This window comes from Pipra filicauda, unplaced genomic scaffold (genome assembly GCF_003945595.2).
Source record: "Pipra filicauda isolate LSUMZ 115617 unplaced genomic scaffold, ASM394559v2 scaffold245_size1146780_pilon, whole genome shotgun sequence".
In the NCBI taxonomy this organism is placed as follows: domain Eukaryota; kingdom Metazoa; phylum Chordata; class Aves; order Passeriformes; family Pipridae; genus Pipra; species Pipra filicauda.
Window position 1 is genome coordinate 548992 of NW_024104360.1, and position 24924 is coordinate 573915.

Sequence of the window (24924 nt, forward strand, 5' to 3'; positions counted from 1 at the left end):
CAGATGATCCATCCCTATCTCTGCAATCAGAAAATTCAGCGTTGTTGAGTGAGTATGTGCATGTGTTATTTGTATAACCATGAAGTTAATACTGGTTTCTAATAATTAGCAGAAAGGAGTGAGTTTTTATTTTAAGGTGCAGTGTTCAGAGCAGCAGCACTGCTCTCATCAGAGAAATGAGCTGGTGTTATAATTGCTCAGCAGTGCACTTCATTCACTTGTTTAAAGGCCAGTTTTTCCCATTTCAGCTCATTATCTCACTTTTTCATTGCCGTCTTTATTTAGAAATGCTGTGAAATATAAAATAATTTTTCATCCCTAAGATAAAAGGCTGATGAAAGTTCCAGTGTAATGCAGATCTCATCCTCAGCATAGGGCAAAAATGGGCATTTTGCAGTTGTAGCGTTTTGCTTCAGAACTGAGATGTCCTCTTTCTTTACAGCATAAGGAGGAACTTAATTAAAATCTTGTCTGCAGATAGAATTTCTCACATCACTTGGCTGTCCTCTCTGCCTTCCCTTAAAAAATGTCCTTTTATTCTGTTGTGTTTTTTCACTAGTACTGGTGGTGTAGCCACTGGGATCCAGTGGGATTCACGTGACTAAACACCTTTGGGGGTTTATTTTGGGAGTGTGTGTGGTGGTTTTTTTGCTTTTGTGTTTTGGTTTTTTGGGGATTTTTTGCACTGCACTAATCCTTTGCAGTTTGAATGTAGGAAAAATACTGAGAGGGGAATAGCACCAGCCAGAGGTTTATGCCATATAAACTGCTCATCCAAGAACATTCACTGGAGTTTTCATCTGCAGTTCTCACACCATTCAGTTTGCACAGATCAAATGCTGGAGTTTAGGTAACTGCTGCATGATCTGGAAAAACACAGGTAGCATCTCTGTATCCATCATGAGGATACAGTCATTGGTCTTTAAGGAAAACTTTGGTGACAAAGTTCAGCCCTGTAGAACGAGGTGATACAGAAGAAATCCAGACCTTTCAGAGCATCTGAATCCCTGCGAAGTTTGTAGCAAAATTTTTGTTCTAACAAATGTGAGTCATAGAATCATGGAATGGTTTGGGTTGGAAGGGACTTTTAAAGACTTGTCACAGCCTGATACTATCCCTCTCTCCCTTCAAGTCTGTTTTAAAGCTTGTCAGCCCTGATAGCTCATGAGCAAAAACCTTCTTTCCCCTGTGAGAAAGGCGAATCCCATCTGACACCAGCAGGCCTGGTGCTGTTACCAGAAAACCCCAAAATTCTAGCAGTGACACCAGCCATGGAGACAGATATTAATAGACTGGGTCTGTCTGTTTCTGGAAGGATAGGGCTAAAAATTACCTGTGCTCCACATTCCGTGACCAACCATTCCAAGGTGCTGAAGTCTCTTGATCACCCTTGGATTACACGTCATGACTTCATCGCCCCTCACGTGGAAGAACAGTAATGAGTAATAGTCCAAGGGCCATACCAACCTGGGAAGTTTCCTAGTGATGTCCTTAACTTGGGCCCCAGGGAGGCAAGACACTTCCTAAGAGAAGGGTCTGTCCAGCATTTTGGGCCTTCTCTTCCCCTCAGAAGTGAGTCACACTCAGCTATAGATAGGAATGGAAAAAGGAGCTCATCTTCATGTAATTACTTTAGCTTTCCTTCTGGGTATTTCCTGCTAAGCTCAGTAAAGGAAGAATGTCTGCAAAAGGAGTTGCAGTAGTTACAGATTGGTTTAATTAAAAACCTGAAATACTTAGCCACCATCAGCGAGATTTAATCCGAACCAAGCACACAGTTAACAAAAATCAGTCTGTGATCAGAACAGGTTTTACATAAAAATTAAGTGAAATTATACAGAACACTGTCAAATAATTATTTAGTGTTGTATCTGACCTAGATAGATGGTCTGTAATGCTGACCTCCCTACAGTAATGAGTTAATACAGCCTAACTCTAATACCTAGTCTATGATTACATCATCTGTGTGCTGTGTAAGGCAGCCTGTAGAGGGTAAGGAGGAGTAAGGTACACGGTGGCTGACTGCAAAAGGCTCCGTGCTGCTTCCCAAGCCCATGAAGGTGGCTGGTTATCTGCCTCCACGTCCCACAGTTCTGGAGTTCCCAACGGAACGGCGTGTCCCTCTCTTTCCTCTTCTTAATGGTCTCCGCAGTGGACCCTCCTCTTCACTACTCTCCTCAGAGCTGGAAACACCTGTGCCTGTTTCTGTGCCTATTGGGGGCCTTTCATAAGGGTCACTTTGACAGAAGGCTTTCTCCTCCCGGCACTCCCGCCCATGTGGAAGCTTCAGGCTCTCGTTGAAGAAGGCAGAGGCCATGCACTCGGCTGCCGCCGTGTCGCAAGCACAGAGGAGTTTCTCACATATGCTCCAACCAATGCCTTAAAAAGAAGAGTTTAAGAATTAATGTTTGAAAGAAGTTAAAATTAGCCAATGTGTGATAAAATTTTCAAATCTGCCTCAAATTTTAGTCTCCAAATTCACCTTTAGCCATCTAAATACAAGCCTGACACCAAGGTGCTCGGCAGCAGAAGGTCCAACTGGCTTTAGTTGAATTTGTGAATATAAAGACACAAAGAGCTGACTCCTGTCTGCAATTACAAAATGTCTGAATGTAATTTTCTCAACCTGATCTGGTCACATCATGCACAGTGGTGTAATAATCTTTGCCTCAACTAGGAAAAAAGCTCTAGTTTAAAGTAAATGTTGCAAACTTTTTCTAAACTAAATAATTCTGTCTCCATACTCAGCCCTAGCAGCTCTCAGTCATGGTGGCACTCAGTCTGTCATGCTGATAGACTGTCAGGACATGAGAATTTCCTCTAACACAAACTTACATTTTGGCGTATGATCAATACATAATACTTCAGATCTGGAACTTCTTTCTGCATGACATCCAAGTTTCTTAACTTGTTCCATACAACAGTGATGAGAGAAGCAGCATCTAAAATAAACAGTAGATGTAAATGGAAAATACTTAGACTTCCTGCATCCCAGAGTGCTCACAATTATTTGTAGGTCTTTATTTTCAATGCCCATTAAAACTAAGAAATTTTAGAAATTATAGAAATTTTCATACCATGGATTTTTTTTTCTATAAAGAAGAAAACCCGAACTATTCCTGCTTACCTTCTATACTTGCTCCTACTTTTTTTTCTTCCTTCCTAATTCCTTTGGTGTCACGTGTTTAACAATGCTGTTGTTTTTTAGGGGGGGTTGTTTTAATTTTAAGGCACATAATTACAATTGTGACCATGACCTAATCTGCCATGAGAAGTGTCTTCCAGTAATCAAATCTTGGCTGAAAATATGAAAACTACATCGCGATAGCCAGATCACTAACCTTCATCTAGCCTAATTTTTCATGCATGGGCAGTCTTACTTGTGTGCAAGTGTAGGGAAAAGGTGTGTGCTGTATACCAGGTGCTATATTTAGACCTGATGTGCTCCAGCTTCCACAGAGGGACAGATTTTTATTTGTAAATACAATATTCTCAGAGGAGATGTCTTTACTTTGGTTGAATTCTCTTCATTATTCCTCATTAACAGCCGTGCCATAACAGCACACAGTCAGGCATGGAAGGGCTTTGGGCTGCAGCTCCAGGAGGACTTTGGTCCGGCTCTTCTCTCTTCTGAAGGACAGTGCAGTGTGGGTGGATGTTAACTCTTCATAAATCACTTTCCAAACCACCTGTTAGCCAAGTTTCACTTGTCCTCATCCCTTTTAATATACCCTTCCTTCTGCTCTGCTTACCTGCCATCATTCTCCTTTCTTATTTTGAGTTAGTATGTCCTCTCCAAAATGCTGTCGCAACAGTAGAATGGGTCTTAGTGACATCAGAGTATTTAATGTGTTAACGTATTTAAGTGGATTTTTTTTCCCCAAAATGTGACCTGACTGCTGATACGTAGCTATTCAATGCCCAACAAAAGACGCACTGATCTTTTTTAGTCCTTGGGCACCACGATAATGCCCACAGTTAATGGCAAACAAGAAGAGCCCACACCTGTCCAGTGCATCGGTGGGATGACCTCTTCCCTCTTGGCCACAATAGCAACCATAAGACTCAAATTCCTCTGGGCATCGCTCAGTTAAGCAGAACAGCATTTCTCCAAGCTGGGGCAGCTCCCTCTTCGCTCTTCCACTTCCCCTCTCTTGCAGAAAGGTTAATCGCTCACACACTGTAAAGCAAAGTTGTTATTTGACACATCATGTTTTCACTGCTTGGGGGCTCCCTTGTCATGACAAAAGTGTTTTCAGAGCTGTCAGAAACTTTGAAAGCCAACACTTTATAATCTGTAAATTATTGCTCCAGTCCATGAATTATGGCTCTTAGAATTCTGCTGAGCAAGACAGCGGAAGGATAGGGAAATATTTAAAGGGGAGAGAGATTTCCTCTGAAAATATAATTACAAGTCAAATTGGATTGCAATGAGAATACTTTGCAGTCCTTTGTAATCCTTCATAGCTAAATTTTTCTTCTGAGTATTCAGTGGCTTCTGTCTCAGCTGATTCAGCAAATACCCCTTGTGCTTGCACAGTGATAGCTGGACAATGACCATGTTGTGCTGTATCTTTTTTGGTTTCATTTGAAATATAGTTCAATTCAATCTATAATCCTCCTAGTCCAGATGCAGGAATGATCTGTTGTAGTGCCTGCTGTGGTGCCAAGGTTTTGGCATCACCATGTCCCAATCCTAATGTCTCTGTGGCTCCCCCCACTCAAGAAGAACTGATATTGTGGGAATTATTCCTAAGATTTGAGAGAACACAGTGTTCCATATCAGAAAAACATGTCAAGGGGGACTCTTCTGAGACTTTGCCAGGGAAAGGACTTGAAGGGACTGATTGGTTGGATTGGAGGAGAGAGATGGAGGGCTTCTGTTCCCTCTGCATCCTCCTCGCTCCCATAAATAATCCCATTTTCCCTTCTGCAGCTCTAGACTGACTCCCTGCTTCTTCCAGGGACAACCCTGGCTTACTGCCTCCAAAAGGAAATTCTGCCTATATGCCTGCTTGAGTCTTCACTCTCTCATGTTAATTCACTGAGAATGAACCACAAGGTTCATGCATTGACATGTCCTCTCTAACAGCTGATATTTTACAATCAAATTTTCCACTTTGGTGGAAGATTAGTTTGAGTCTTCATGTCTGCTCTTTTCCAGTTCTGGGGCTGCTTCTCTCCATTGGGAAACCAAACAAGATGGATGGTACAGTCCATGAGTGTGAATCTACAGCAGTGTCAGGTCTGAAATGTCTTGAGATTTCTGGGATCTCTGAGCAGGAATGGGAATAGAATCAGAAATGGTGAGAAAAAGTCTGACTCTGGCAAGACTTGCAAATGGTCAGAATGAGGATCAAGGAAGTTCCTAATATTGCTTCTGCTGTAAAACAAGGTAACTTAAAAATGTGATTAAATTACTGCCTACAAGCAGTAGGAACTGCCTAAAAGCAAGTGGGAACATTCACTGAGCTCATTTTAGATTTTGCACTGTATGAAAAATGTTCTTATAACCTAATAATAAGTAGGTTCTTTAAGTGTTAGTGATAGCACATTGGCAGAAGAGGTTAAACTGACGAAAGGTTTTGCAGATGTCTGCATCTCCTTTCTTATAAATACCAATACATCTGTGCTTATCTAACTGGTTTAGAGTAACTATAATCTCTATATGTAATATATACCTACTTTTAATATAGAGGTAGATGAATATTTTATCAGCTATAATGGGGAAATAACCCCTTATTTACCTTTTCCTGCAGGTTCATTGGGTCCCCTGTCAGACAGTCCTGGTTCCAGAGCTATTGCAGAGGAAGCTATGCTTGGGCCACCCCTTGCAGGACTTGTCTCTGGAGAGGACAGATGCATAGATTAGATTTGTGAAGGTAGAATAAATTCTTCTTTCAGTGATGTGTGCACATTCTGAAGGATAATCAACTGGCAGTCTTCTAAAATTGTTAAATTTGTAGTGGGAGGCTGTTCATTAAATGTTAGTTAAGCTTTCCTTGCCAGTTAAGCTTTCCTTGTCCAGTCAGACTACCCTTTCCAGGGTCAGTCAGTGTTGTGCACCCCGCATTTTATGTAACCTATCCAGATTTAGGGAGAAAATAATGTTAGTCTGCATATCCATGAAAAATGCTGACTCCTCAGATAGCTGTGAACAGGAATAGGGGAGTGCTATAAATTAATTTTTTACTTGCCTTTTTCTTTTGTCCTTGCAGATGTGCCTGTGGAAATCTTCTCGGTGGGGACAATTTTGACTTGCATGGAGTTAATATCTCCTGGGAATGAGGCTGGGGAGGTGGTTATCGCTTCCACTGGGGCCACAGCTGCCATAAATCCATCTGCTTCTGAGCAAGCAGAAACAGGAAAGCAGAAGAAGACATGGAAAATAAACAGCAAGATTTTAATTTTAGATAGCTGGTCAGAATAATATCCTCAGGCAGAACCAGTGGGAATTGATGGTCATAGAGAAAAAACATTCAACAGGAAAATTGGAAAAGCAAAGAGTATCCACACTGGTCATTTCTTCACATTCCTTGCCTTTCAGAAGGAGGGACTGTTGTTAATGATGATCAGTTTAACTGCTGATTTTTTATTTTAATTTTATGTGTACTGAGAAAAAGAGCTGTGCCAGTTGCTGAAAACCATGTTGGTTGCTTCTTAGTCAGCTGTACTGAGAGATAAAGCCCAGGTGAGATGTCATGAGATGTCATTTTCTGAGTAAATTGCTTTAAAAAAAGTGTCTGTTCACCTGAAGGTTCCAAAATGTGGAGCAACATTAGTGAAAGCGGGAAATTATTTGACTGATGCAGAGCTGGCTGACTGAAGGGTTTACTGAGTTGTAAACAAGGAAATACCAAGGGCAAAACGATTTGACATATAAATACATTATTTTCAGGAGATTAGTTTAAAAATTAAATTGGTATATATTTATTGTTGAGCAGGAATGTTTTGTTAAATTTGTGGATACTTAACATCCTTTTTTCTTTCTTTTTAAACCTTCTTTTTTATATAAGCTAGCTTGTAAAAGAAAGCACTGTTATCAAATGGTTTCATTTTTTCTAAATGTCAATATGAAGCATGTGGCATTTCACAAACTAAATACTTTGAAAATACCAGTGAGCTTGAGTTTCAATATTTTAAGAGCTTTTCTTTTGAATTCTTTGGCTGAAATTTTTAATTGGACTAAACCCCAATTCATTAAACTTGTCTCTCTGACGTTCTGGTTTTAGTATGTTTTGAAAATAACCTGTCATAGGACATGAGAACAGATTAGAAGAAATTAAAGTACTGCTAAGAACACAACAAAGCCCATGAAAGGTGGCAGAAAGCGATCAATAGTCACACACTAGTTTTGATGGCTCAGCAAGATGCACATTTTATACCACTGAGGCAGTGATGTGTTGAAATGAAAGCGATTCTTGCTAGATTTAGAAAATAAACCCAGAGTTTGGGAAGTTCTGCACAAAGAATAAATGTTACAAATAATCTCCTGGGAGCTGTGCAGACCTGGAACACAATACACAGATTTTCTGATACATTCAAATTAAGGGGGAGAACATTTAGTAATTTTCACCAGTGTTTGTACAGTAATGCCAAATTTCTGCACTGAGGTGGGAGACAGGATACTGCTCAGTGTAATCAGAGTCAAAAAATGATTACTTTCTACTCTCCATATGCGGTGTACCTTGACATTTTTCTGGTGCATTTCATTCTGCCTGGATAATCCTTTCTACACAGAGAGGGCCACAGAAAAGTTCCAAGTCTACCAAGGTGCTCCATTTTTAGCTGTACCTACTGGTATGGCTGTGCTTGAAGCACAGACACCTGTGAAAGTTGAAACAGGTTTTGGACTAGTAAAGAATTTGATGAAATTATCTATAATAAAGGAGGAGGCAAAATCAAAGTGAACCCTTCTGGCAGCAGATGCTATGAATGTAATTTACAGCACCAACCATTACATCTGAAAACCTTATGTGAAGAGGTTTTCAGAAATACTTGGGTGAGGAGTGCAAATGAGTGGCTGGAGGCAAGAAACAGCTAGTGCTTCTCAGTCTGGTTTTATTGTTTGTGTATCTGCTATCTGACCCCGATCTAAATTTGATTCTCTGGCAGCCCTGTTGTCACCATGCCCAGGGTTTTAACTGTGATGCTTTTAGAGAAAGAATTGCTGTGTCAGTCAAAGAAAGAGGAAAGCTGAGGGCCACTGACCTTTTATCGACGGGATGGGAGGAGCAGGAGCTGTTCCTCTGTGGTCCCTCATGGTTACTGTACAAAAAACAGAGGCATGGTGGTAGTGACCTACCTGCTACATTTCTGCTGTGCATTTCTGGAGTGACTACTCCTGAATGCATTGTAAAGCTTAAACAAACATCACTATTAGCATGGTTTTATAAAGAGGGTAATTAGGAGAAAGGAAGTGGTTTGCTGAAGGATGTGCGAGTCAGCAGAAGTAGTAGAGGTGTTATCCAGAAATCCTGTGCTGCAGATTTTTGACTGTGACACCACAGAGCTTCATAAATGAAAATCCAACTTCACCTTGAGTCAAGACCACCAAATTTTTAATAGAAGTTTAATCAGATTCTTACCTCTGGCTTTGGGAGTCACCAAGATCATTTCACTGGGCTCAAAAGAAATCACTGTTGAAGATAGAAAATGTAAACTCAGAAAACAAGTTGCCAGCACAGACTCTTATGAATAGTTGCTAAGTGATTATTCTGAAAACAGGAAGACCCAGGCATGTCATGGAGAGAGATTTGCCTATTTTTTTCAGCGGTGTATTGATTGTTGTAGACAAAGTGATATTGATAAAATAATCTCATTGCTGCATGCAAATAATGTACTTTGCACTAACATAGGATTATGATTCTATGAAAGAAGCAGCATAAATATGACTGAAGTGGGAAATTCAAAATGAAGTCCATTTGACACACAAATAGACTAAACAGGATTAGGTCTGAAATCCCACTGTTGTGCACAGAAAGATGCCACCTTGTGAACACCTCGTGTTTGCCTGCACAGATATGGGCGGGCAGCTATAAGGCCAAATAACTCCCTAACCTCTAATTTATTTCTTTACCTGATAAAATGAATATAATTTATCAGTTACCTTTTGACAAATTAGAAGCATGGCTATCAAATGATCCAAAAAATCATCTCTGCCTCTTTTTGTGTGTTGTTAGGGCTTTGGGATGTGAAGAAGAATGCCTTTGCCTTTGAATGAGTTTCTGAGTGATATTTAACTTGTGTTTAATGCATCTTCCAGAGTTGTCAAAGTGGAAGCTCCTTTGGGCTTGAACGAGGAGAATTAAATGGTAGGTGGTTCTCCAAATGTCTCCTTCAAAGTCTGACTAGGTATGTTATCTGTGATACATTTTCAGCTTTCTAAAATTCCTAGTACAGGTTTTTATCCCTTGGTAATATTTTGAGCCTTATGTTGGACTTATACCTCTTTAGAGAGCATGAGTAATTGTTTTTCAGGAAGTAAAAGATTGCTGCAGATGTGCAAATACAGGTGCTCTTGCTCCTTCAGGAGTTCTCAGTTTTCTATTACCAAGCTTCCCAGAAGCAGCTAGAAAAACATGGACCAAAACTGGAGCTGTTGCTAGGTGAAAATGAGAAATATCTGGTAAAAAAACTACTTTGATAATACAAGAGAGATATGAAGGAACAGCCAGCACTTACACTCAGCCTTTTCGAGTACACACACTTATGCCTGTGCTGTTTTTTTAAAAAATAATAGAAAAAATAACCCTTTAAAAGTCAGAAGTGTTGTTTCTTAAAAAAAAAAAAAAAAGTAAGATTCTGTATGGTTTTCATTATTCCAAATTGACACTTAGGGCAGTGGCTCACAGAGAGGAGCACACTACACCTTGAAACCAGGTTCTGAAGTTCTAAAAAAATGCGACTTTCCACCTCTCCCCAGGCAACCAAGTCTAGTGGAAGGTGTCCCTGCACACAGCAGGGGCATTGGAACCATCTGATCTTCAAGGTCCCTTCCAACCCAAACCATTCTGTGATTTTCTGAGTTAAGCAGTGGCTTGGTTGTACCCACCCAGTGCTCATATGCTTGGCAGATAGGGGGTCTCTGAACATGGCAGTGGGGCTTTGCTTGTGAAGGAGCCTCATAGCAAGAGTTCAGCAGCTAAACTGGGCAATGGCTGGTCTAAGACCTGTCTCCTTCTCTATTTCCTGCCTGCAGGACTTGGCCCTCATTTATCAGGTGTGCCCTCCCAGAGGTACCAAGGGCTCTGGGTGACTTCTGTCCCTGGCCTCTCGTGTTGCAGTGCTCACCATGCAGGCAGGAAGAGAGTAGTTTTCTCATACTGTATGTAGTGGGGGAAAAAAAGTTTTCCCGCTGGAGTTAAAAAAAATGGTAACCCCCCCCAGGGGGTGGTGACCCTTGGGGTTGAGCCAATGAGTGCTCCTGCAAGATATAAACATATCAACAGCCAGACTGGAAAAGAAGGGTAGTTGTTGTTGTTGAAGTGGCCATGTTGTAGAGCCACAAGGAAGGGGCCCAGAGGCCCGTTGGGGGGCTAGACCCCCCCAGCCCCAGCTGGGGGGCTGCAGGAACTTGGACAGTGGTAAACTGGACTGAGATCTGTAGCTAGAAAGCTGAAAGAGTTTTCTTCATCGTGAGTGGGCAGACGGAGCAGCGGCAGAAACAGCACTGACCGGAGAACAGTGGCAGAGAGCCAGAAGGAGATAAGGAGCAGCAGAGACGGCATGCAGCTAAGGAAGACACAGAGATCTCTAATGGAGAGAGAGAGCAGAACTAAGCCCTACAGAGACAAAGTTTGGGGTAAGAACTAAAACAAACCCCCCAAAACCCTTTTGTGACCTCTCCTAAGTGGAGGGGGTGCACTCCTACTGGATGGAAGTCCTAAAATGCAGCATGCACCGGAGAGAGGAGCTGAGAAGCTCAAAGATGTCCCGGAACTGGACTGGGATGGCCAGATGGAATGTGGAGGGGGTGACTTTGCCCTCCCCGCCACTGTTGCTGCTAAGCTAACAGCCTGAGACAGAGCACGGGAGCTCTGCAAGGGAGCTTGAATCCCCTGAGGACAGGGACCGTCACGAAGACTCCTGCACTTCGTGATATGACGTGGTGAAGCGACCTTTGTCCTGGTGAACGCAGCCCACGGAAGAGAAAGACCCTTGCTTGAAGTCGAAGGGCTGAGAGGGGCTTGGAGACCCTCCTCGTGTGTAATGGAAAGAGATCCAGCTACAGCTGCTGCATGGAAGATAGAAGAGAGACTGCTGCCCTAGAGAGACTGCTACTCAAAGAGTGGAAAGGATCTTTCCTTTTCCCTTCTGGACTTTTATTGGAGGGAGAAAAGATTGATCCATTGTAAATACTGATTTATCATAGGAAAGATAGTTAAGATTATGTATATGATGTATTGTGATATTTATTTGTACAGTCATTGTAATATAATCCCCTTTCCCCCCATACTGAGTCTTGTGTGGTGTCTGGAAAACCCATCTCACACTGGCTGAGATGTGGGGAGGGGAGCTTGGACTCAAGAATTGGATTTTGGGGGTCTCAAACTACAACACTGCAGCAATGAGTTTTTGCAAGCATAGACTCCTCAATAAGACAAACATTGATTGTAGCAGGAAAAAAAATGAAGACTGTCACAAGAACCACTTGGTCTCGTGGTTTAGGGACTCACCCAGGAGGCACCAGAGTGAGAAGAGTTCAACCTGGATCTCTGCATTACAAATAAATAAATCACCAAACTGCTGCCTCATTGCCACAAACCATGTTCAGTCTTTCCTCTTGCTCTTGCTTGATCTTGTGGAATTAAACAAACATCTCTTTAAAGACAAGAAATATGCAAATAGCTGTGGGTCCAGTGGCTGGCACCCACACAGCACGTCTCTGCCAAACAGCTCACCTGCTCCAGCCTGTGTTCCCAGGGGAAAAAAAGGCTGTTTGTGAAAACAGATTTTGTTGCAGAGTGCTCATTCTCAGCTCTTGGGAAACTTACTGTAAACACTGGTTAAACACATTACATGCACAAATTGAAAAATTGCACCTTCCCATTCAGTCTTGAATTCAATCACCAAAACATTGTATCTGCTTCTACATCAGTCCTTTTAGAAGGGCAGAAAGAAAGTGAACAGCTTGTATTCTTTCAGCTTTTGGGAGCTGAAAACAGAGCTTCTTGCACTCTAAGTTGCAAACCTTCTTCCACAGATGCAGTCACTGTCCATGTTTCATCAGTCCCACGATGAAGGAGCTCTGCAAAAGGAAAAGCATTGTTAACTCCAGAGACTCATGGCTTAGGATGCTCCTTAGACTGGATCTTGGCATAACATGATAAGAGTAATCAAAAGAGAATTTATTTCTAAATATTATTATTGTCCTTTTTGTGCAGTTATTTTATGATATAAATATAGAAAATATAAACCTAATTATTTAAAATTACAGTAGCAGTATTAAAATTCTGATTTAGTACTTATACCATGCTGATACTAAATTCTACTCAGCAACATAGAGTACAATAATAAAAAATAATCTCAAAGAGTTTCAACATAAAAAAAATAGGAATTGGCTAGCAATCACCATTCTTTAAATTCCTGTTTCAGCAGGTTATTTTTCTGAGTATAAATTGGTCTCAATTTAATATGTTCCAGACAAAGAATTATAGAGATGACCTACCTTCTGTATGACGTGTTGTCAGCTCTCTGTTGCTGATTGTTTCTGAAAAAGAGAAAGGTCTGTCATAAAGTGTGAGAAGGGGATTTGTCACTGTTTGATCTGAATAAGTCAGGCATTCATTGAATATATTCCTATTAAAACAAAGGTTTAGTCAAACACATACCCATTTTACTAAAATTTTTCTCTGTAATAAAGAATCTACCAAAATCCTTTTCCTGTAAATTTACCAGATAGGATTTTTTCCCCCCAAAATCTGAACTGAACAGAATAGCTACACAGAAGGATAATAACATGACTGAATACTAAATAAAAATATTTAATTAAAAGGCTTTTTTTTCATATCAAGAAATATAATCGAGAACCTAAAATCAGTGGAGGTATCCAGGACCTAAAAATTAATCCATCTTTATCAGCAGTGGTAAAACCAGCATGATTTTCCTGTTAGCACCTAACAATTTCCCCTTTATTTGCAGTGTCTGGGAACTACCATACTGTACATTAGGGCCATCTGATCCCAGTGAAAGATTAATGTCTTAAAAAAAAAAAAAACAACAACAACCCCCCAAAAAACAACCTGGCTTCCATGCAACTTGCCTGGGGCATTTTCTTCTCCCTTGACCTACTCAGGAGGGGATGCACACATCCAGAGCATGACATAGAGGTGTATGCCTGATCTCAGCACCGAGGTCTGTGACTATGAGCCAAAAGGATTAGAAAAGCTAACGTTGCTTTTTCCCATCTCCCTCAGTTTGGGAGTCCAAAGGTCCTCCCCCTGCCATGCTCCAATTGCAATCCATAGGAATGAAGTTTTTAATCCAGCCCTGCTCCCACAGGACAGGTATTTGGTCTCGCAAGGCTGTAATTTCAGCTACAGAGCTGGGATCAGTGTATGACAGTGGACATAAACATCCCCTTCACCTTTAGCAGGGATTTTTCCTTCCAAAATGGAAACCAAGTAACTGACCAGAATAAGCCTGTTTCTCACTTTTCCAGTTAGTTTTTGCATGGTTCAAGGGAAGATTTTGGCCAGCAATATCTTTAGCATTCCTGCTAGTGACCTCATCACACATATCACTCATTCATTCCAGCTGCAAAAAGCCTCACAAGGCTGACAGGACCTTCCTGAAGAAAAAAATTTCTTCATATCTAACTGGAACTTCCCTGTTGTAGTTGTGTGTCTTGCCTCTTGTCCTGTCCCTATGCACCTCCAGGAAGAGTCTGGCTCCATCTTCTCTCCACACCTCACTAAGTACTGAGGATAGCAAAAACATCTCCCCCTAGCCTCCTTCTCTTTCATCATGAGTTTCAGCCCCCTCCCCATCCCAGTAACCTCTCCTGGACCTGCTCCAGGACAGCAATTAGTCTGCTGCCTTCTCCTCTCCTGATATTCACTTGAGTAGCAGTAAATGGGCAGGACACATGAAACTGAGAACAGGACAGACTGCCAGGTTTATGGCAGGAAAGCACCCAGCTACAGCTTCATTCTCCTTGGGTCAGATTCGATACTGGCAGACAAACTGGCAGGAGGAGGCAGTGGATCAGATCCTTATTATTACCTGTAATTGGAGATGGACAGAAGGAGACATCCAGCCCATTCAGGGAAGAGTTAATATGTGCATTCACAAGGCATTCAATGGCATCTTTGTCACAGGTGCAGAGGAACTGTTCACAGGGATCCCCAGACTCTGGAAATAAAACAAAAATCCAAACAAGGCACTATTGAAAAACATTTTCCACCTTCTTTTTCCTCCCTGTAAGGTTTGTGCCTGTATTCATTAGTGCAAACCTATTTATACTGAGCTTCTCCATGCCAAACACAGTCAAGTTTCATAGTCCAACACTGGTTTTGAAACACAAACCAATGAAGTCTGGCATGCCTGGCAAAAAGATTATTGCCTCTCTGGTTCATTTATAAAAATCAGACTTGACGCCTCAGAAGAGAATTGTTTTTCAGGTCTCTACTCCGCATCTGCTGCATTTCTGTTGTGCAGAGACATCTCAAGCAGTGTTTAGTGGTCCTGAAAAGTCAGGGAAACCTCAGGGAGAGGCTGCCTGTTGCAGGAGCCCTGGCAAGCCCTGGTGGTTTCTGTTTAATTTGTCTATGACTTTTGGTAGATAGACCAGAATGCACTTCTGGTCATAGTGAGGCTCCAGTGTTAGCTCTTGTGACAGGTTAATCTCACCACAGGTCAGGTTTTCAGTAGAGCAGCTGACATCTGTAGAAATCTTTGATGGGTCCCATGTGCACTCCATCTCCAGTGCTTCCTCGTAGCATTTGCGGTGCTGGAAGCAGCATCTTAAGAATGAAATAACAGAGAGTTCTCACAATTTAGTTTCAGTTTGAAGTCAGACTGTAATGCTGCCATGTTGCTCTTGCACAACAATGCAAAAGGTGCTAAAGGAGAAAAGGGGGATCCATGGTGTGATCCCCAGACAAAAGAAAGGCTGGGTACTGCTTTTCTCTGAGTGAAAGTAGTCGGATAAAGATATCTGGATTCAGCACTGAGTTGTGGGAGCGGGTCTGCGTGCTGTGTGTGACCACGCATTTCTGTCCTGCTGTGGTACTGAGCTGACAAGGAGTCTACAGGCAGCTTAAATAAGAAATCCACTGTCAGTGCCCAAATACTTCCCCCCAGCACCGTCACCTCACTGACAAACATTGTCCCATGGCTCGACTCTAGCGGTCTTGGATGCAGTCCTGTCCCAACCTTTCCCACTGCAAATTTGGAGAACTACTCTGAACCTGGCACTCATGGAGGGTTAATGGCTTTGCAATGCCCTGTGTCTCATTGGGACTGCATAAATACAGGTACTGTCATCCTCTATTTCTTTTACTTCTATGCAACAATTAGAATTAAAATGCACCACTTATCCACAGGAAAGGGCCACAAAATAATTTTCTCACACTGGAGTGAAGCAGCTTTCTCCTACCTCCACACAACACAGGCAGTCAGAAACCTTGTGTTTTCCTACACAGTTGCTGTCCTGCAAACCTCAAATGCCTGCATGGCCACTATAGCTGTGAATAGCAATAAAAATTCCAGTAAAACAACAAGGTCTTCATCAATCCTCTCTTCACCTGTTTGCACAGATAAATCATCTGCTTTTATATAATAGCAGCATCTGTGTACACTGACATCAGCTGTAAATGAAACACCAGTAAAAGACTGAAGTCATAATTTAACCCATGTAAAATTGTTGTATAGATTAAACAGAAGTTTGCTGTTAGATTGAGATTGAAATATCCTCATTTCAGAGAAAGGGACTCAGCATATGGGTCTGTTATTGAATTGCCATTGGCCTGGACCATGCCAAGTGTAACGACAACGTGAACACCCACATCCAGCAGCTGCTGCCAGGAAGGGTGAACTTGTGATCACAAAGTAAGGAGTTGCATTTAGTTAAGCTCACATGGGATTTTTGTTAAAGGCACAGTGAAACATGTTATTACACATCACCCACAGCTCTGAGGCACCAGGGGACAAAACAGTCCCGCGGTGATTAGAGCACAGAGCAAACACCTGTCCCTTGCCAGGCTCCCTTCTAGGCTATAAGTGCACTTTCTCACTTTCTATATTTAGAAAACATTTAATATTTAATCACTTACTATATTGATAAATCATGGTTACAATATTTAATTTGTCCTCACAACCAGGGGAGTCCAAATAATGTAGCTAACAAATGAAATAGCATTCAGCAGAGAGGCCCTGGTGGCTCCTCTGCACCACAAATTCTACCGTGCCTTGTTTCAGAGGTGAGGCTGAAGTTTGTGAGCTCCATCAGGAACAGGGTCTTAAGGATCTAGCTGATGACATGTCTCAAAACACTCCTGTCTCTGCCTGAGGTCTAGTGATGTGTTAGCATTTGAAAGCTCCTCTAGCTGCATAATTAGTCTAATACAAGCTCCATGCAGTTCTTGTTTGTTTAGAGTATCACAATTACATCAACACTTACTGCACCAGTTAATCTGAAAATTTACTTACTTTGCCTTTGTAAGCAGGAGATTGTAAGGCATGGATTGTCCCCTGGTCATGCTTCTTTTTCATGTGGACTATGGAGGTAGACTAGGCTCCTAATTTAGATATGACAATTAACTACTCTGGGAAATAGGAAAGGGTTGGGTTTATAGGCACTAAGGCACTTTCTAATGCCTTAAAAACCTGCAGTGAGGTGTTCAGCCCTTTCCTGTGGAACAGAAATGACAGGGACAAAACCCAAGGATTGCTAAACTAGTTTTTAAGAAATAAGTTAGTGAAAAAAGTTGCAGCACTTTGGGAACTGTCTCTGGGACAAACACATAACAGCCACTGGTTTGGAGGCTCTCTTGAGCCAAGGGCACATCTGTGTCAGTGGCAAAGCAATAGTCAGTCCCCGTTCGCTGCACACGGCAGTGAGATTTCTGTGCTGCTAAGAATACCTCACCCTGGGGCTGGAAACCAATTTGTAAACACAAACTGACTCTGTGGATGTTTCTCAGGACAAACCTGCTGATGGATGGTTCTGTAGTTTCTGGTTTTATGCTGGTCTACATTAAAATAAAGCTGAGTGAAGCAAAAGCCCAGGTGCTCAGCTCTTTGGGTATCAATCCATTGAACTGACTCGAGCTTTCATTTCAGGATGTCATCACAATTGTTCAGAAAACCTTTCGTAGAGAAGTTCCATGGCTGTTTTCCAGCAGCAGAGTTAGATCTCCATTCTCCCAGCCATCCCATGCTGCAAAGTGGATGGATTAATTTTCATCTAGCTATAGGCATCAGCCTTTTCTGAGCCATTGCTGTCTTCATGCAGGGAATTAATACATTATATTGTTGGAAACACTTTTTTCTGCAAACACATAAATGTATCTTGATTCTCTTTGAATTTCCTTTTAACCCCCCTGCTGACGTAAGTGAACAATGATCTGATTGTCCTGGCCCAAGCTTACATTTTTTCTCACCAGCCCAGTCAGTCTGGGGCAATGTCCCTCTAAAGCACAGAGTGGAGTTTGGATGGTTTTTTTCCTGGTGCATGGTACTGAGAAGAAACATTGAGCTACATTGCTCTTCTCTGGCCTTGATGCTTTCATGTCTTACAACCTTGTCGTGTACAAAGGCACTCAGGGCATGATCTACTTAAGCTCCTTACGCCACCTAAAGTCATACTTAGCTGTAACCTGATTCTGCTGATGCCTAAATCCCCCTCAGATGCCAAGATTTTTATTAGAGTCCACTATGAACTTAGATTGCTGGTTTATTACACAGCCCCCAATACCAACAGTTTGGTAAAACTGCAAACCCACCAAACTGCTCAGATTAGAGCTCCCCCACTCTCTTTATTAACAGGGCCTCCAGTTTTTGTCACTGATTTACTTGTTCTGGAGAATTCCCCAGTACCAAGGGATGAATGAGGTTTTGTTCACAAAGGTCTGTTCCCAAGCCGTGCTCTGAGGCAACTGGCACGAGCTGTTGGCCCAGCAAAGCAGACAGTGCTCACCAGCAGGTAGGAATAACACAGGAAGGGCTGATATACCAGACTTGAAGTTATCTTTCGTTGGTCATATCAGACATTCCAGTGGCGAGTGATGATTAATTAAACAGAGCCAGATGGTGTGGGTCTTATTTACTCCCAAATAATTTTTTTTTTTTTCACAACTGTCTTGAAAACATTTACACTCGTGTTATGCTTTGGATAATCAGAGCATGAGGGCATTTAGAGACAGTCAGGGCAGAAAAGGACATCTCATGGATATGACTTACTCATCAACTTCATCCACGGGGAGCCCTTCCATCTCAAACCTGCAAGAGCAACCATAGTCTTCAAAATCCCTGGGGCAAAACCCAGTAACACACTTCATCTTGTTCACAAAGTTGAGAAGGGCAGGGAAGTTAGTGAAGATGGACTGTAACCAGGTGAAGTGAGAACCCAGGCAGTCTGGAAAGGGAACAGTCATAAAACACATGGTAAATGGAGGTGAGCCAGGAGTGGGTCATTCACATGAACATGAAGCCTAAACAAGGCAGTAACACAGGGACATTGAGCAGTGCTTGGCACTCAGCAGTATTTAGTATTACAGTAGTCTTTGGGGAAATCTACAGCTTCAAAAACTCCTGTTTCTTCTCAGTAAGCATATAAAAGCAAACTCTACAGGATTTCTGTTCAGTGCTCAAGTACAACTGGAACACATACTTACCAAAAAATAATGCAACACTTTCCACATTTTGAAAGACTCCGTTGAAGAGTGTGGCATTATCTAAATGAAAAAAATAAACAAACTACACTTATTTTTAAGAAAAGTAAATGACAGTAACTGTCTCTAGATTGTCCCTGGTCTTGCTTCAGGTGTTAAACCATTCTGAGATGAGTTCCCAGCTATTTGCTCACAGTCCACTTCCCTGCAATGCTTCTGGAGGAGGAGGGATTCCCCACTGCCATGCAAGAACACAGAAAGTATAGTTTAAACCATTCTTACTCAAGATTCTCTCAGGCGTGTTAAGAAGCTCTGGCAGGAATGCTGGTGGCTCCAGGTCTTGGCCACCTATCTCAGCAAACAAATTTCAGAAGAAAAAGGTTTTTAAAAGAAAAAACACAACAACACAGTAAACCAGCAACATATATTTCATTATGACACATACCCTGAAGGAATTTTGAACACCTTCCTGCACTGACAAGCTGATTTATCAAAGCCATGAAGCACTTGCTCAGCTCCACCCACACCCAGGAAAGCCCAGAAGCAAGAGGTAAGTCACATCCACTTCAGCTCAAAAACCAGTCTTTATTAGACAGGTATTGCTGTTGAGGGTGTGCTAACCTTTGTCTTCCTGTGCTCACCTGAACATTAGCCCTTACTGGGATAAATCAGGAGAATTATTTAAAACTATTTTAGTGCCCAACTATGCCCCAAATATTTCTACTCTGTAAACCTGTGCTCTTATTTGAAGCAAGGTTATCTGAAGACAAGTTGTTTGGTTTTTCTGAGTCTTGTTGGCTATTACCTTATTGCCTCATTGCCTCTCTTCCTATCACTATTTATTTATTCATAAAGTTAATTTTCTCTTTTTCTTTTTGAGGATGCTGTGGTATATTTGGTATATTTTCAACACTTTCATTTTTTTTCTGTTTGCCAAGTCTTGAATTAGAGTGAAATCTAATACTTGTTATTTCCCTTCCCATTTTCTAACCTGTTCTTTTCCTCTGGATGATTTTAGAAGAAAATGTGCTACTTTGGTTTTATTTAAATTTAGCTTTTCTTTAAAAAACATAGTAAGTCAAGGGTATTTACTGTCTCAAGAATCTAAAAACTGAAAATTAAAAAAAACCATAATGTTAAATATATGGCATATCTTATGTCTCAGAATAACTGGCATTAGGAAAGCTGTCCTTTTTCTCTACAAAAGATTCTGGGAAAGAGTTCTCTTGCTCATCTGTTACATTTTCCTGCCATAAATATAGGTGGAAGAGAGTAAAGCAGAGTAGTGGCTTTTTAGGTGTAAAGCTTAACTGCATGTTTAGCAAAGGATTAGGAAAAAATAGGATTTTTTTTTTTAATCACATATAAGGGCTTTCTCAGGATGCCCACAACTTTTGTGGCATGAACAAGATGTTCATGGTAACAATCCAGCAATTCATTTCTCAAGTTCAGTTGCAAGATATGGATAGGGGATTGAGTGAGGCAGAAAGAGGTGCTACCTCTTGTGTTATTCTTTTCCTGAAAGCCTTAGTCACAAGAAGCTTTCAGATACACAGTAATTTGTCAGAAATGTCCATCATTGCAGCAGATCCAAGGGGAAAAAATTGCTTTCCACAATCCAGAAAAGGTCTCCCGATAAAGGCTGTCCTTTTCACAGAACTGGAACAAGTCTGTTGAAAGCTTGATGGCCATAAGGAATTTAGATTCAAGAAAAATAATGGCATGATTTTCAAAAACAGCATTGAATGCTATATTTGTATATATGCTTGCTAAAGAAAAACTGACCCTTATTTTCAGGCTTAAAACCTGTATTTCCTCTGCAATGACAAATATCCTTCCTCTGAGCTGTGTTCTACCGAGTGCATCTAGGGCCAGGTTTGCATAACACCATGGCTCAAACACAGTGTCCGTTGATGAACAGCCATGATCATTTAGTCTTTTCAGCAAAACTTTGAAAAACATGAAAATCCCATTCATTTGAAATGCATCAGAAGAGAAAATTGATGGAGCCATATTCCAGGGCTGCTGGAAGCTGTGATTGCTCCAGTATCCTTCACTTGCACTTAGTTCTTCTCAGCAAACTGAACTGTACACACAGTTAACACATAAATGTTTGAAGTTCCCCCTGGAAAAGAATCTCTGCCACAAGGGCAGCATCTTGGTAAACCATTGGCTATTCTAATCCTCTCATTACAAAGAACAATATTTCCAATTGTCACTAAGTCAAGATCAACGAACCAATGTTTGCTAAGAAGATTGCTCACTTTTGTTTAAATTGGGGGGGGCGGAGGGGGGGGAGGAACAAAGAGAAAATACTTTCTGGATTAATTATTCTCTTTTCTTCTTTTGGTAACATGTATTTGGAGCTACTGGTCCTATATCATTCCCTGTACAGCCAGTGAAAGGTTGCACTATAAAACTCAATCCTCTAAATCTCAGAAGACCCTGAGGATGTCAGCTTCCCTCACCTTTCTCTAAAATCTGCTAAAAACTTGGCACATATTCTGAGACTTGTGTCCTACATCAGCTCTTGGGCTTTCCCTTTGTATATGTTATCCATGGAATTTCTTTCAACATTCAGTTACGTGTAAAATTGTTTCTGCATCTGTGACTTTCCTAGTCTGACAAGAGTTTTCTGAAGTGTTGCCTGAAAAAAAGTCCATCAAAAAACCATCAGTGTACCTCCAGTTTTGTTTTGGGTTTTTTTGCAATTGTGGCTCATTAAAATGTCATAATACAGGGCACAGGTACAGTCATTATAATCCTTGGGGAGAAGAAATATCGATTGTGCCAGGAAAAGTCAGGGTGCATCAAACCCAACCTATTTGATTTATTCAAGGTAAATCACATTAACTCCTCTCAAAGATGCTACTTCATGTACGGATATTTGCTTCAGTCTCAAAGCAGAGATCAGCAAAATAGATCCCACACAAATATAAATCAATTATCCTCTCCAAACCTAAACATGGTAACATTTTAAATCTTTGTGCTTAGATTGTGCTTAGCTGGGCGAAAAGAATCTAAACACTGTTGCACAACCTTTTGAGGTTTCTGGGGTCTCTTTCAAATGTTATGTGAGAAAAATTTATGAGTGACCAGATATTTTTGAGTGCACTATCAACATAAAAAATTAATAAAATTTAAACATTTTATTAAAAAATTCTATTAAAAATTTAAAATAATTTTTTAAAATTAATAAATGGTACAGGTATTTTAGCATTCTCTATCACTGCAGTGGGAAATGTAAATATTCTCACTGATTTCTCTCCATATAGGGGAGACTTAGAGTTCAGCTTCATCAATATATTTTACCCTGTGTGGTTTCTTGTGTTAGATCCAGGGTTTTTTTTGAATTCCAATGCAAGCAACACTCAGAAGAGAGGCAACTGGTGAAGCTGAAGTAGGTCAGTGCAGAGTTTGTCCTGAGCTTTTTTTTTCCCTTTAGAAATAACCCCGTGGATTGACCAGAAATGATGTTAGACCTTCTAAGAGTCCTTCTTTTCACAACTCTTGCTGACATTCATACACAGTGCAGGGACTGCAGAAATTTGAGATGTTCCCCCATCCCTGTCTCTGGGATGTTCATTCAATCATAACAATAAAATCTAATGAGTCACATGAAGAAAAAAATCCTATTCATAGTAAAATTTGAAAGAGGAGCTTTATGTGAACAGAGGTTATATTTCAGGATGCACTGAGTAGTTTGGAGAATTAAGACAATACACGTGTACTTAATGAGTAGAATCTCTGTATATGTAACCTGCAATTTTTGGAGTCTAAAAGATTTAAATAGACCAAGTGCTAGCAAAGGGAAGTAGCAATTTTTTGGTTATATTTTTAACCCCACTAAATATCTCTTGCTTCACTAGATGTCCTGAGAAAAATATTTTTATAAGTACTTCATAAATAAACCTATTTAAGTGCATTTGGATGTTGAACAACAACATCCAAATTTGAGGGGAGAGAAGGCATGTTTCTAAAGGATTGTTTCCAAATGCTCATACTTAAAATAGTATTTTGGCATAATGTCAAATAATGATAAAAATACATTGCCACTTACCACTGTACACCACCACAGACATAGACATCAGCAGAATTACAATCATTTTTTTGTTTAATCCAAAGACAAGAAAAAAAGCCACACAGTAGACTGGTGTGCCTGGTGAGTTAAGTAAAATATTAGGCAGAATGTTATCTCTTGACTCTGGAAGTGGGAAGACATTAGCTTAGAAAATCATTCTTTTGTAGCCTGAATATATTTCTGCTTGATACAATTAATTTTTTACCCTTATCATAGCAAATGCACATGTTACAGAAATGATGATATTTATGTATCCTTCAAATTTTACCAAAGTCCTCTACAAATCTGACTGAAAATATTTATTTTGGTGTTGTTTTAAGTGAGTCAACAGACTCTGTGAAAGTGCAATTTAGCATCAAAATGATGCAATTCAAAATTCTTTTGGTTTGCAGTTTTCACATTTTCCTTGATCTAACAGGATGTTTGAACAATTCTTTGCATGTTTAAATGCAGATATCACGAAACACTGTGTAAATGAAAAGATATTCTGGGATTACTTCTATTAACTCCAGTTAATCTTCAATTCATTATATGAGTTCGTTTCATATCACAAAAATCTCTCCCACTTTGTAGTCAAACATTTATTCTAACCTGTGTTGAGACTGATCTAACGTATCATAAATTTTCCTAATGATAGACATGATGTTTGGAGATCTTCAAGTTCTGGCTGTGCTTGACCTTACAGAAATGCGTAAAGAATTCTTCTGAAGCTAAAAGTCTTGAATTGATATTCATTAAATGGAAGATTGGTTTTTAACTACAGTCACAGGTTACTCTAAATTTAGAATGATTTTCCAAGTAAGTCAGGCATGGAGCTTTTTACAGACAAATAAATGAATATTTATATATCAGTTTTCAAATATGTACTTCCTGATGATTATTTGTTTTCTAAGTTCAAATATTACATTCATTTCTGTTATAAAATCTTGTAATATTTCATCAGGAAGTGAGGTTATAAATCTAACAGCTTTAAATATTTATAGTTTACCATCCCAAATTTCTCTACCTACCCTTTAGTCTACAACTCCACAGTCACAAATAGATTATTCTACATCATTTTCCTCCTGATTCCCGTATTATAGAGTACGTTGAGAAAGGCTTACCTTGAGGGATATTATTCGAAAGCAGTTGGATGGAAGACAAATGGATTTCAACAAAGTCAGTACTAAGTTATTTATACCCACTTGTATATAGATGTCACCCATGTGATCACTTCCTTTATCAAACTCACTTCAACATTTATTAATTAATTCTTGCATAAGATTCCTTAGAGTCATTATGCCCACAGTGTATTTAGCAATATGGCTCCAGCCATGTAAAGGATCTATACTGAGAAGTCTGTTCTGCAGGTGCATTCACTGTATAATAACTTTCCCTAATACTCTTGGCTGTAATTAAATAACAATCATCCCTTTGTTATTAATCACTCACAAAATCTCTTGGGCATGTGAATGTGGCTCTAATAGCTTAGCAAGAGGTAGTGTTCAGTGATGAAAGATGAGTGAGAATTTACACAGCTTTAAACACTGGCATTCCTCAGGGCTGAGAAGTCTGTTCTTGTCTATCCACGGAGTCTCTGATCCAAGGCTGAGACAAATCCAGGGAAAGGTTGAGTCAATGAGCTTTGGGAAGGCTTCTCCTCATTGGGAAGGTGTGCTTTCTGCCAGGGACAGACACAACTACCCTGTAAAGAGTCCATCAACAAAGGCAAACTGTCCACTGAATTTTGGTATGGAGAAGTTTGACAAATCTGAAATTGTGAAAATACTCACATGAAGAAAAGGCTTGGCTCCTTCAGATCCTGTGAACTACATGGTTTTCAGAAAGTCCTTTGACACGGTGGCCCATAAGATCCTCATAGAGAAGCTGTTGATATCTGTGCTGGACGTGCCTGGTGAGGTGGGTTGAAAACTGAATGGTGGGGCCCAGAGGGTGGCAGTCAGTGGCACGAAGTCTATTTGGAGGCCAGTGACTAGTGGTGTGTGCCAGTGGTCAGTGCTGGGTCCA

The 24924-nt window shown here is 40.6% G+C and overlaps 1 protein-coding gene and 1 long non-coding RNA gene across 2 annotated transcripts; one reads left to right on the forward strand and one right to left on the reverse strand.

Annotated features, from left to right (window-relative positions):
* Positions 1-1694: 1694 nt before the first annotated feature.
* Positions 1695-23605, reverse strand: OC90 (otoconin 90). The gene is made up of 14 exons (XM_039381888.1): positions 22897-23605; positions 19119-19184; positions 18840-18899; positions 18406-18580; positions 14854-14966; positions 14227-14355; positions 12671-12712; positions 12194-12250; positions 8589-8639; positions 6198-6344; positions 5748-5846; positions 4006-4180; positions 2836-2942; positions 1695-2379 (listed from the first exon to the last, which is right to left on the reverse strand). Exons 1-14 carry the CDS (start codon positions 22940-22942, stop codon positions 2069-2071), a joined length of 1578 nt encoding a protein of 525 aa, XP_039237822.1. The 5' UTR covers positions 22943-23605; the 3' UTR covers positions 1695-2068.
* On the forward strand, positions 3911-6412 carry LOC113983162. Its single transcript, XR_003539012.2, has 3 exons — positions 3911-5395; positions 5760-5882; positions 6219-6412. It is a non-coding gene; the product is annotated as an uncharacterized LOC113983162 (long non-coding RNA).
* Positions 23606-24924: the final 1319 nt, after the last annotated feature.